The sequence below is a fragment of the Haliotis rubra genome, unplaced genomic scaffold (genome assembly GCF_003918875.1).
Source record: "Haliotis rubra isolate DU_JTF1 unplaced genomic scaffold, ASM391887v1 Scf945, whole genome shotgun sequence".
Taxonomy (NCBI): Eukaryota; Metazoa; Mollusca; class Gastropoda; order Lepetellida; family Haliotidae; genus Haliotis; species Haliotis rubra.
This window is the reverse complement of record NW_025767685.1, coordinates 67,364-79,992: the sequence shown is the minus strand read 5'-3', so window position 1 is coordinate 79,992 and position 12,629 is coordinate 67,364. Positions and strand designations below refer to the sequence as shown.

The window sequence follows — 12,629 nt, the reverse complement described above, 5'->3', positions numbered from 1 at the left end:
AGATCGTCGAACCAACCTAGATCTCAGAATCGATCCTGATTGCTGCACCATACCAGATCGCCGACAACAGTGTTCGCCGATCCAACAGTGTTCGCCGATCCGACAGTATTCGCCGCTCCAACAGTATTCGCCGCTCCAACAGTATTCGCCGCTCCAACAGTGTTCGCCGCTCCAACAGTGTTCGCCGCTCCAACAGTATTCGCCGCTCCAACAGTATTCGCCGCTCCAACAGTATTCGCCAATCCAACAGTATTCGCCGCTCCAACAGTATTCGTCGATCCAACAGTATTCGCCGCTCCAACAGTGTTTGCCGCTCCAACAGTGTTCGCCGCTCCAACAGTGTTCGCCGATCCAACAGTATTCGCCGATCCAACAGTATTCGCCGATTCGACAGTGTTTGCTGAACTGTCAGCATTCGCCGAATCATCTGGTTACGTCTAAGCGCATACTGTCATCATGACTTGTTTACTAGTTCCTACAGTGACTTTTTTTTACTGCAGTTCTACTTCAACACTTCTTCCAACTTTCGGCGTTGATATCTCATTTCTACAGGTTTTACTAGTGCTGAGCCTGCCTTCGGGGTTACGCTTCCTGATTCTATGGTGTCTATGAACAGAGAGAGTGTTCGCTCCAGTGTGCCGCTTTCATTCAGTTCGGCACAGCAGAGCGCACCTTGGGTTTTGATTAGCTCATCTCTACACACCAATGCTTTCAGTCCAGTGCCAAGCTTTGCCCCAATGCGCCGCTTTCATTCACTTCTTGGTTATCTACTAGTGCATCGTTTTTGCTGGTTGTACAGGTGGTAGTTATGTTAGTAGCGCAGGCCTCTACTTTACAGCAGCGAATGATGATCCTGGATTTTTAAGATTCCTCCGTCATCTACCATCCGATCTTCACCTTTGATGAATGATTCGATTCAACGAATCTACCCTTCGACGTAGATGTCAGCTCTACAACCACCCGGTTTGACATATTTGTCCAGGAACTTGACGATGATGTGAAGGAAGGGTGCTGAGGTTGATGAAACAGACCACGATTACACCCAGCGATACACCACAAAGCTGCTTCGAGTAGTCTGTATACAGTAACAAGACTCAGTGAAGCGTCGTACAATATTCCTGCATATCAAGCTGGTCTATTTATGCACAGTTTCTGCGTGTGGTACCAGCAGTGATGTTTGGTCAAGTAGCTAGCGTCACTTTACCCAGATTCTATGGGTTGGGACTCACCTGGTTAATTGACGTCCGTGTTGTCCGTTTTTTTTTGTCACTATTGCATTGTGGGTAGCATTTGCAATGGCGGACTACTGTTTGTGTACCGGAGACTTTTGATGATACAGTGACTATGAAGTACCCTGACAGACTTGTCTTGTACTGGCAGTGTACTTGTCTTGCTCCCACGAAGCGGATACCTATCCCAGCCTTTCATTGCCAGTGATGATAACCGGTGCCATTCCCGGTAAGAGTGATTATGTTGAGTTCTCTCAGTCATCCGAGAGGAGCAGTTTACCGAGGGTGTCAGACAGAATCGCCCGAAAGCGCTTTCACTTAGCTTGGGTTACTCGGTTTTTAGCTTAAGCCCTCAGTTCAGAGGTCACTGCAGCTCTGTCTGGACTACCTTCGTTTCCCTTACGAACGTTCCTGGGGTCACTGGTCTTTTTTACCTCCGCCATTCCATCAACTTTACGAATGTTCCGGTAGATTGACGATCCCATGCCTCGCTTCTACTAACTTTTCACTCCATCTGGCGGACCAACACTTCATTTGGCGAACTATACGGCCTGCATCACTATGTGTACAATGTGAATGTTCCTGTAGATTGACTGACAATTTCCATGCCACGAACCTACTACATTTGGAGTGATTCCTTCTTCAGTGACAGTAGTTGCTAGGCCTTCTGATATCAGCTCAAGCCCCAATGTACAGAGGCCATTTCCTAATTCAGCCATTACGTCAATTTCTACGCCTGTACCTTGAGGCCGTCAACTGAACCCAAAGGAATTGAGTCGCCTTCCAGAAATGCTTTGTCCAGTCCTTCAGTGGTGGCTCGACGAACTGAATGTCTGCGCTGGAGTTTCTATGGTACACCCTAGCGCTTTCGCAACCCAAGATTCTTCGTCAGTTACAGAGCTTTTTCTTTTGACAACAGTTCAAGTTGTGACTCTGAGGGGATAGCCTCTGCAATATTTTCTGTGTCCGCACATTAGGATCGGCGACCCTCACGCATTGATCTCTCTTTCTTCAGTGCTCCATCCCCATCTCCAGTGATGTCTGGACCTGTTGCATGTTTGCGGCGAAATCTCTTTAAGGCCGTTTGCACCAGTACATCACCTGTACGTAGACGTCTCGCTACGTGGGTGGGGAGCTCACTTTCTCGATCAGCAAGTGGCAGGGCTGTGGTCTCCTGCAGACCGCGCATGTCAAATCAACGTTTGGAGCTCAAGCTTATGATTCGATCAGAGTATGCTGCAGCCATGTGGCACATCAATCGAATGGGATCCACGGGGTCTCCTCAGCTTCTTCAGTGGACACAACAGTTTTTCCACTTAGTGGACTCTCTCAACATCACGGTCCAGGCCAATCACATCCCAGGGTTGAAGTACGTCATTGTAGATTCTTTGTCCAGTCAGGTTCGACCATAACCCATGGGGTGGAAACTGCATCCGCAGGTGTTCCAGACTTTGTGCCTTCCGATGTCTGACCCGACAGTGGTTCTGTTGCTACCCGCTTCCATCACCTGTTTCCGATATTCGTGTCCCCGATCCCGTATCCTTTGGCCTGGGAACACGACGCTCTAGCCATCCCATGGGATGACTTGAATGCGTATGCATTTCCACCAGTGGGCGCTACCTCCACACATTCTGCTCAAGTTACGCACGACGCAGCGGTTGACACTGATTTTGGGTCGCATCTTTTTGGCCTGTCTTCCTAACCTGCAAGACTTGGCCGACTCATTACAGTACCAAATCCCCGTTCACGCTGATGTTATGGTTCATCTTCACTCCGATCAGCTGCATTGGTCTCCGCTCACACTTAATCTTCACACCTGGTGCATTTACTTGAATCACTAACTGCAAAGGGATATTCCAAAAGCAAGTCGCTACGGCGATTACCACGGTGTACCGAACTTCTTCCAGGGCACTCTGTGATGACTATGGAAGAATTTTGAAGCATACTGCAAGACGATGGGTATCTCCCACTACAGCATCGCCTCAGATGGTCGCAGAGTACCTCCAGCATCCTAGAACTTCCAAGGAATTGAAAGGTTCCACTTTGTCTACATACCTGGCCATGCATAACACAGTTATTGCACCTGCTACGGGTGCGAAGGTGTCAACTGTCCCTGAGCTCCAGTCTCTCCTCAGATTTTACAAGTTGCTGATCAATCCTGGAAGTTCTGGCCACCAGCCTGGGGCCTTTCCGTGGTTTTTAATCATCTCACGTCAGAGGACTATGAACCTCTGGCAGAGAAAGATTTCAAGCATGTCATGTTTAAGTAAGACTTTCTTCCTCCTGGCTCTTGCGACTGCTGCTGATTTTTGAGGAAATAATACAGACAAATTGACAGATCTGAAACTTTAAAGAAAAATATATAAAGGAACTCCTTCTACCTCTTTCCGAGTACCTCTTCATCACTTGTGTTGCCAAGTTTAAACGGTTAGATAATTTAAGAAGCAAAAGTGAGTTGTGATTGGTTCGCTCGACTTCCAAGCATAGACACCTGATTGGATAAAAAGCCGGCCAAGGGAGGTAATATAATTATGGGGCCAAGCCGTGGATGCATCCAGGGTATTGTGGAGAGTGATTGTTTTTGGAGTTAGGACACAGTCTTCGTCTCACCCTACCTCCAGGATCTGACGTGGAAGGTCTTCACCAACTGGGTCCATTGGTTCTGGCGCAGCAGTTGTCGTCGGCTTGCAAACACAGATAAGATGCATTTCCTACCTTCGTGTAGGTCTTGCATTCTCTATATCATGAAAGATATCGGCTTGTCGTAGGCTTGCAAACACAGATAAGATGCATTTCCTACCTTCGTGTAGGTCTTGCATTCTCTATATCATGAAAGATATCAGCTTGTCGTCGGCTTGCAAACACAGATAAGATGCATTTCCTACCTTCGTGTAGGTCTTGCATTCTCTATATCATGAAAGATATCGGCTTGTCGTCGGCTTGCAAACACAGATAAGATGCATTTCCTACCTTTGTGTAGGTCTTGCATTCTCTATATCATGAAAGATATCGGTCCTATCTTTCTTATTGGTATGGATTATATTGGGCATAGACCACCTCACCTAGGGAAGTAGGGCATGCCTGCACTGTCATATATATGACTTGATAGACTGAGAGGCCAGTCTTGTGCTACATGCAGAGGTGGTCAACACTCCACTTACTGACCTCTACTCTCAGAGCAATTACGTCAGTGATGTGTTTATTTCCGATCACGTAGTTTTCAAAGTGTTCTGCTCGTAAGTCCTTTTTCACCTTTGGTAAGTTAGGGGGATTGGTACTGAACGTTAGACAAGTTGAGCAACTGACCTATTCCCTCTTTCACCGCCTTCCAGCGTGTGTCTGTGGAGGGTAGTTTCGATGCAGGGACTGTCCAGATTAAGGTCTTCGACTTTAATTCACTGGGGTCACCTGATAAATCGCAGGGCAGCGAGGTTTACTTGCCAAACTTGCCTTTTGCTTGTAAAAGTTGCGGCTAAAAAACCACTTTAATTTGGCACCGCCCACTGTGTTTTTGTGCTGTGTAAGCTAAGGGGTTATCTGAAGCAACCCATCACAAGTTTGGAGTTAGCATATTGGGAGTTGGTGCTTTCTCCTGGCCTCCTTGTGTTATGGGGCCTCATGGTTGTAGAGTTGACACAGGGTAATCTGCGGCCCACCAGCCAACCGTGGGATAATGCATACCGTGAGATAGGATAAGTTTAAAAATTTGGAAATTTTACTATAAATTGTATATTTATATACTTATCCTATCTCACGCGATGTATACCCACCCAACCTGCCCCACATCACAGATTATTGGAAGATCCAAGACAAGAATGACAGACACAGAGCGTCTGCTATTGGAGTGGGGGCAGAGGTCAGGTGGTCAGAGTACAGGAAGTTTTGATTCAACTTTGCCTACAGCATGTTTCCACACATGGTCGTAGAAGAAGAAGAGAGGTGCATACCATGAGATAGGATATAAATATACATTCTGTAGTAAAATTTCCAATTACAGATGGTTAGACCAGGGTTCATGTCAGACAACACTACTTAAGTCTCAGTATTTTTGTCTTCCTTTTGCTCTATGCTGAAGCTTTGATATTTCAGGAAAAGATTCATCTGAGGGTTTGATCATCAAGTGGTGCAGTACATCAACCCCGATGTTTCTGAGCACTGGCAAATACCTGTTCTTGAGGCTCCATTCTAGCTCAAACGTAGACAAGGGCTTCCTGTTAACATACACCTCCACTGAAGGTAGGCCATGTTCCTCCCTGACAGATGTAGACAAGGGCTTCCTGTTAACATACACCTCCACTAAAGGTAGGCCATGTTCCTCCCTGACAGATGTAGACAAGGGCTTCCTGTTAACATACACCCTCACTAAAGGTAGACAGTGTTCCTCCCTGACAGATGTAGACAAGGGCTTCCTGTTAACATACACCCTCACTAAAGGTAGACAGTGTTCCTCCCTGACAGATGTAGACAAGGGCTTCCTGTTAACTATACAGGCCTGACCTCCCTGAAAGATGTAGACAAGGGCTTCCTGTTAACATACACCCTCACTAAAGGTAGACAGTGTTCCTCCCTGACAGATGTAGACAAGGGCTTCCTGTTAACATACACCCTGACTAAAGGTAGACAGTGTTCCTCCCTGACCGATGTAGACAAGGGCTTCCTGTTAACATACACCCTCACTTAAGGTAGGCCGTGTTCCTCCCTGACAGATGTAGACAAGGGCTTCAATTGTAAGATAGTAAAGTATTCTTCTTTATTTCAGCTGTTATCTCTCCATGTGGAACGTCGCTGACAGCGTACAACCATGTGTCCTTTCTGTCCAGCCCAGGCTACCCAGAAAACTACAAGAAGTAAGTGAAACTCAAATGGACTGTTGAAGTAATGACTGTACAACTATGAGTTTTTAAAGGAAAGATTTTGTGTAAAATCAGTTGATGAGATCCCATGGATCTTGTTCCATTGATACATATCCAGTTGACGTTACCATAGTTTTGTATATTTCTGCTTCTAGTCATTTAGACTGCCGCTGGGTTGTCCGTGCCATGTCCGGCTTCAAAACGGTGAAGATTGAGGTGACTGACGCCCATCTTGAGTATGACTGTTCCTTTGACAATGTCACCATCTATGATGGTAAGTGGGGGTCAGGGAAATGATGAAAATGGAAATACGGGGTATGACTGAAAGATGGGGTAAGGAGTTAGGATCCGGGATGGTAATAATAATAATAATAGAATGTACTTAAGTAAGGAGATTAGACTAAGGTTTAGTCTCTGAATATATATAATTTTGATAGTAACAAACAAGCCCATTTATATTGAAAAGGAGCCCTAGGGAGACCAGAGATTCAGAACAGTCCAGAACCCTGAACCTGAGGAAATCTAGACTTGCTTTATTTAGGGCTTTAGCACTGCAGAGAGGGCTTGGCAGTAGGGAAATTAATGTGGTTCAGGGACTGTGAGACAGACTATAAGGAGATGATTTTAACTCGATTGGGAGAGAGTTCCACAGAGAAGCCGCTGCATATGAAAAGGTTCTTGAGCCAAATGATTTGAGATTGTAGCTCGGGACAGCAAGTAACAGTTGTTGTGATGAGCGCAGGGTTCTTTCTGGGGAGTAATGTGTCAGAAGGTCTTGAAGGTAGGAAGGTCCTGAGTTGTAGAAAGACTGGTAGGTGAGGCAGAGAATCTTGAAATAAATCCTTTCACGAATACAGAGCCAGTGTAGAGAGTTCACACTGAGAGATGTGACAGCGAGGACTGGTGAGAGTGATGATGCGTGCAGCTTTGTTCTGGATTTTCTGAAGACGATGGAGTTGTGACGAAGAGATGCCAAACAGTAAACTGTTGCAGTAATCCAGGCGGGATAAAATCAGTAATGGTGAGGTTAGGAAAATGATGGTTTTGTGTTTCAGGGCTGGAGGTATCAGTGAAGTTGGTGGGTGGTTCTGTGTTTTAGGGCTGGATGTGTCAGTGAGGTTGGTGGGTGGTTCTGTGTTTTAGGGCTGGATGTGTCAGTGAGGTTGGTGGATGGTTCTGTGTTTTAGGGCTGGATGTGTCAGTGAGGTTGGTGGATGGTTCTGTGTTTTAGGGCTGGATGTGTCAGTGAGGTTGGTGGATGGTTCTGTGTTTTAGGGCTGGATGTCCAGTGAGGTTGGTGGATGGTTCTGTGTTTTAGGGCTGGATGTGTCAGTGAGGTTGGTGGATGGTTCTGTGTTTTAGGGCTGGATGTGTCAGTGAGGTTGGTGGATGGTTCTGTGTTTTAGGGCAGGATGTGTCAGTGAGGTTGGTGGGTGGTTCTGTGTTTTAGGGCTGGATGTGTCAGTGAGGTTGGTGGATGGTTCTGTGTTTTAGGGCTGGATGTGTCAGTGAGGTTGGTGGATGGTTCTGTGTTTTAGGGCAGGATGTGTCAGTGAGGTTGGTGGGTGGTTCTGTGTTTTAGGGCTGGATGTGTCAGTGAGGTTGGTGGATGGTTCTGTGTTTTAGGGCTGGATGTGTCAGTGAGGTTGGTGGGTGGTTCTGTGTTTTAGGGCAGGATGTCCAGTGAGGTTGGTGGATGGTTCTGTGTTTTAGGCAGGATGTTTCAGTGAGGTTGGTGGATGGTTCTGTGTTTTAGGGCAGTGTGTCAGTGAGGTTGGTGGATGGTTCTGTGTTTTAGGGCAGTATGTGTCAGTGAGGTTGGTGGGTGGTTCTGTGTTTTAGGGCTGGATGTGTCAGTGAGGTTGGTGGATGGCTCTGTGTTTTAGGGCAGTATGTGTCAGTGAGGTTGGTGGGTGGTTCTGTGTTTTAGGGCAGGATGTGTCAGTGAGGTTGGTGGATGGTTCTGTGTTTCAGGGCAGTATGTGTCAGTGAGGTTGGTGGGTGGTTCTGTGTTTTAGGGCAGGATGTGTCAGTGAGGTTGGTGGATGGTTCTGTGTTTTAGGGCAGTATGTGTTAGTGAGGTTGGTGGGTGGTTCTGTGTTTTAGGGCAGGATGTGTCAGTGAGGTTGGTGGATGGTTCTGTGTTTCAGGGCAGTATGTGTCAGTGAGGTTGGTGGGTGGTTCTGTGTTTTAGGGCTGGATGTGTCAGTGAGGTTGGTGGATGGTTCTGTGTTTTAGGGCTGGATGTGTCAGTGAGGTTGGTGGATGGTTCTGTGTTTTAGGGCTGGATGTGTCAGTGAGGTTGGTGGATGGTTCTGTGTGTTTTAGGGCTGGATGTGTCAGTGAGGTTGGTGGATGGTTCTGTGTTTAGGGCTGGATGTGTCAGTGAGGTTGGTGGATGGTTCTGTGTTTTAGGGCTGGATGTGTCAGTGAGGTTGGTGGATGGTTCTGTGTTTTAGGGCAGGATGTGTCAGTGAGGTTGGTGGATGGTTCTGTGTTTTAGGGCTGGATGTGTCAGTGAGGTTGGTGGATGGTTCTGTGTTTTAGGGCTGGATGTGTCAGTGAGGTTGGTGGATGGTTCTGTGTTTTAGGGCAGGATGTGTCAGTGAGGTTGGTGGGTGGTTCTGTGTTTTAGGGGCTGGATGTGTGTCAGTGAGGTTGGTGGATGGTTCTGTGTTTTAGGGCTGGATGTGTCAGTGAGGTTGGTGGGTGGTTCTGTGTTTTAGGGCAGGATGTGTCAGTGAGGTTGGTGGATGGTTCTGTGTTTTAGGGCTGGATGTTTCAGTGAGGTTGGTGGATGGTTCTGTGTTTTAGGGCAGTGTGTGTCAGTGAGGTTGGTGGATGGTTCTGTGTTTTAGGGCAGGATGTGTCAGTGAGGTTGGTGGGTGGTTCTGTGTTTTAGGGCTGGATGTGTCAGTGAGGTTGGTGGATGGCTCTGTGTTTTAGGGCAGTATGTGTCAGTGAGGTTGGTGGGTGGTTCTGTGTTTTAGGGCAGGATGTGTCAGTGAGGTTGGTGGATGGTTCTGTGTTTTAGGGCAGGATGTGTCAGTGAGGTTGGTGGGTGGTTCTGTGTTTTAGGGCTGGATGTGTCAGTGAGGTTGGTGGATGGTTCTGTGTTTTAGGGCTGGATGTGTCAGTGAGGTTGGTGGGTGGTTCTGTGTTTTAGGGCAGGATGTGTCAGTGAGGTTGGTGGATGGTTCTGTGTTTTAGGGCTGGATGTTTCAGTGAGGTTGGTGGATGGTTCTGTGTTTTAGGGCAGTGTGTGTCAGTGAGGTTGGTGGATGGTTCTGTGTTTTAGGGCAGTATGTGTCAGTGAGGTTGGTGGGTGGTTCTGTGTTTTAGGGCTGGATGTGTCCAGTGAGGTTGGTGGATGGCTCTGTGTTTTAGGGCAGTATGTGTGTCAGTGAGGTTGGTGGGTGGTTCTGTGTTTTAGGGCAGGATGTGTCAGTGAGGTTGGTGGATGGTTCTGTGTTTCAGGGCAGTATGTGTCAGTGAGGTTGGTGGGTGGTTCTGTGTTTTAGGGCAGGATGTGTCAGTGAGGTTGGTGGATGGTTCTGTGTTTTAGGGCAGTATGTGTTAGTGAGGTTGGTGGGTGGTTCTGTGTTTTAGGGCAGGATGTGTCAGTGAGGTTGGTGGATGGTTCTGTGTTTCAGGGCAGTATGTGTCAGTGAGGTTGGTGGATGGTTCTGTGTTTTAGGGCTGGATGTGTCAGTGAGGTTGGTGGGTGGTTCTGTGTTTCAGGGCAGTATGTGTTAGTGAGGTTGGTGGGTGGTTCTGTGTTTCAGGGCAGGATGTGTCAGTGAGGTTGGTGGATGGTTCTGTGTTTTAGGGCAGTATGTGTCAGTGAGGTTGGTGGATGGTTCTGTGTTTCAGGGCAGTATGTGTCAGTGAGGTTGGTGGGTGGTTCTGTGTTTTAGGGCAGGATGTGTCAGTGAGGTTGATGGATGGTTCTGTGTTGCAGGGCTGGATGTGTCAGTGTGGTTGGTGGATGGTTCTGTGTTTTAGGGCAAGAAGTGTTTTGGTGTCTTGAGGCTAACAGGTGGTTCTGTGTTTTAGGGCAGGACATGTCAGCTCAGTTGATAGGAGTGTTTTGTGCCAGCAACCGTCCCACTCTTCAGTCCTCAGGAATGTTCATGTTCATCCGCTTCCAGACAGACAGTTCCCGAACTCACAAGGGCTTCCAGATCAAGTACTATGAAACTGAAGGTGATTACACACAGCAGCTCTGTCATGTACGACAGTGGCGGATTCCCCCCTCCCCTTTTGAAAATGACTAAAGATCACATATAAGTTAATGTTTTGCTATGTGTGTAGCAAATTACATGCTGAACACCCACACCCACACCCACAACCCCTTTTCAAAATTTCTGGATCTGCTTATGTACGGATACTCTGCCATGTATGACCTCTGACATGTACGACCTCTGCCATGTCATGTACAACCTCTGCCATGTCATGTACGACCTCTGCCATGTCATGTACGACCTCTGTCATGTACGACCTCTGTCATGTACCTCTGCCATGTCATGTACGACCTCTGCCATGTCATGTAAGACCTCTGTCATGTACAACCTCTGCCGTGTCATGTAAGACCTCTGTCATGTACGACCTCTGCCATGTCATGTACGACCTCTGCCATGTCATGTACGACCTCTGCCATGTCATGTAAGACATTTGCCTCTTGGCTTAGACCAAATTATATGCTTCCGCCAAAACTGGAAGGGAGATAACTCTTGGTGAGCAGTGATTTTACGGGAGCTTCAAAAAGGGGATTCAAATGTTCCACTAAAGTTCGCAAGAGGAAGGAGACAAGCAAAAATACATAAGTCAGGGTAAGTGTAAAATATCAATTTTACTCAGAAAATTACATGCTTCCTCAATGTTACAGCCCTTAACTGAAATCTGTTACAGATAAAACAGCCGAGAATGTGTGTAGCAAGGATCTGACATCTTATCAGGATCCTAAATACCTCCAGTCCCCTGGCTACCCAAACTCCTACCCAAGGTGAGCAATATCAAGACCACTTGACCACAATGTTTACACCTCACATACACATGAACACCCAAGTACATCCACACCTTTACTTACATCTTCAGCTAAGCCTACACCTGCAGTGACCTCCATTAGAAAAAGGGTTTGGGTTTGGGAACTGTTGTAGCAATGTCCTACAAGGCTGTATACAGGCGCATCTTTGTGGCAGTGACTTGGGTTACGGTTAGGCCACTGTTGTAACAATGTTTTATAAGGTTGTATACAGGAGAATATTTGTGGCAGTGACTTGGGTTACGGTTAGGCCACTGTTGCAACAATGTTTTATAAGGTTGTATACAGGAGAATCTTTGTGGCAGTGACTTGGGTTACGGTTAGGCCACTGTTGCAACAATGTTTTATAAGGTTGTATACAGGAGAATCTTTGTGGCAGTGACTTGGGTTATGGTTAGGCCACTGTTGCAACAATGTTTTATAAGGTTGTATACAGGAGAATCTTTGTGGCAGTGACTTGGGTTCACGGTTAGGCCACTGTTGCAACTATGTTTTATAAGGTTGTATACAGGAGAATCTTTGTGGCAGTGACTTGGGTTCAATGTTAGGCCACTGTTGCAACAATGGTTTATAAGGTTGTATACAGGAGAATCTTTGTGGCAGTGACTTGGGTTACGGTTAGGCCACTGTTGCAACAATGTTTTATAAGGTTGTATACAGGAGAATCTTTGTGGCAGTGACTTGGGTTATGGTTAGGCCACTGTTGCAACAATGTTTTATAAGGTTGTATACAGGAGAATCTTTGTGGCAGTGACTTGGGTTACGGTTAGGCCACTGTTGCAACAATGTTTTATAAGGTTGTATACAGGAGAATCTTTGTGGCAGTGACTTGGGTTACGGTTAGGCCACTGTTGCAACTATGTTTTATAAGGTTGTATACAGGAGAATCTTTGTTGCAGTAACCTTGAATGCTGGTGGAAGATCACTGCGTCTGATCCCTCAGGGCAGGTCCAAATTACAGTGTTCCGATCAGGAATCGAGAGCAGCATCAGATGCACAAATGACTACGTTGCTGTACATGAAGGTAGGGAGACTAGCTGTACATGAAGGTAGGGTGACTAGCTGTACAAAGAGGTAGGGGGACTAGCTGTACATGAAGGTGGGGGGACTAGCTGTACATGAAGGTAGGGGGGACTAGCTGTACATGAAGGTAGGGAGACTATCTGTAGATGAAGGTAGGGGAGACTAGCTGTACATGAAGGTAGGGGGACTAGCTGTACATGAAGGTAGGGGGACTAGCTGTACATGAAGGTAGGGAGACTATCTGTAGATGAAGGTAGGGAGACTAGCTGTACATGAAGGTAGGGAGACTAGCTGTACATGAAGGTAGGGAGACTAGCTGTACATGAAGGTAGGGGGACTAGCTGTAGATGAAGGTAGGGAGACTAGCTGTACATGAAGGTAGGGAGACTAGCTGTACATGAAGGTAGGGAGACTATCTGTAGATGAAGGTAGGGAGACTAGCTGTACATGAAGGTAGGGAGACTAGCTGTACATGAAGGT

General features: G+C 46.9%; 1 protein-coding gene across 3 annotated transcripts in view; it reads left to right on the top strand.

Annotated features, from left to right (window-relative positions):
• Positions 1-12,629, top strand: part of LOC124264807 (cubilin-like) — a 142,024-nt gene that overhangs the window by 82,428 nt on the left and 46,967 nt on the right. For all 3 annotated transcript variants that reach the window (XM_046699598.1, XM_046699597.1, XM_046699599.1), the window contains 6 exons: positions 5,319-5,465; positions 5,989-6,076; positions 6,238-6,356; positions 10,139-10,288; positions 10,994-11,087; positions 12,026-12,150. In XM_046699598.1, the coding sequence (XP_046555554.1) occupies positions 5,319-5,465; positions 5,989-6,076; positions 6,238-6,356; positions 10,139-10,288; positions 10,994-11,087; positions 12,026-12,150 (723 nt within the window). The remainder of the gene's footprint in view (positions 1-5,318; positions 5,466-5,988; positions 6,077-6,237; positions 6,357-10,138; positions 10,289-10,993; positions 11,088-12,025; positions 12,151-12,629) is intronic.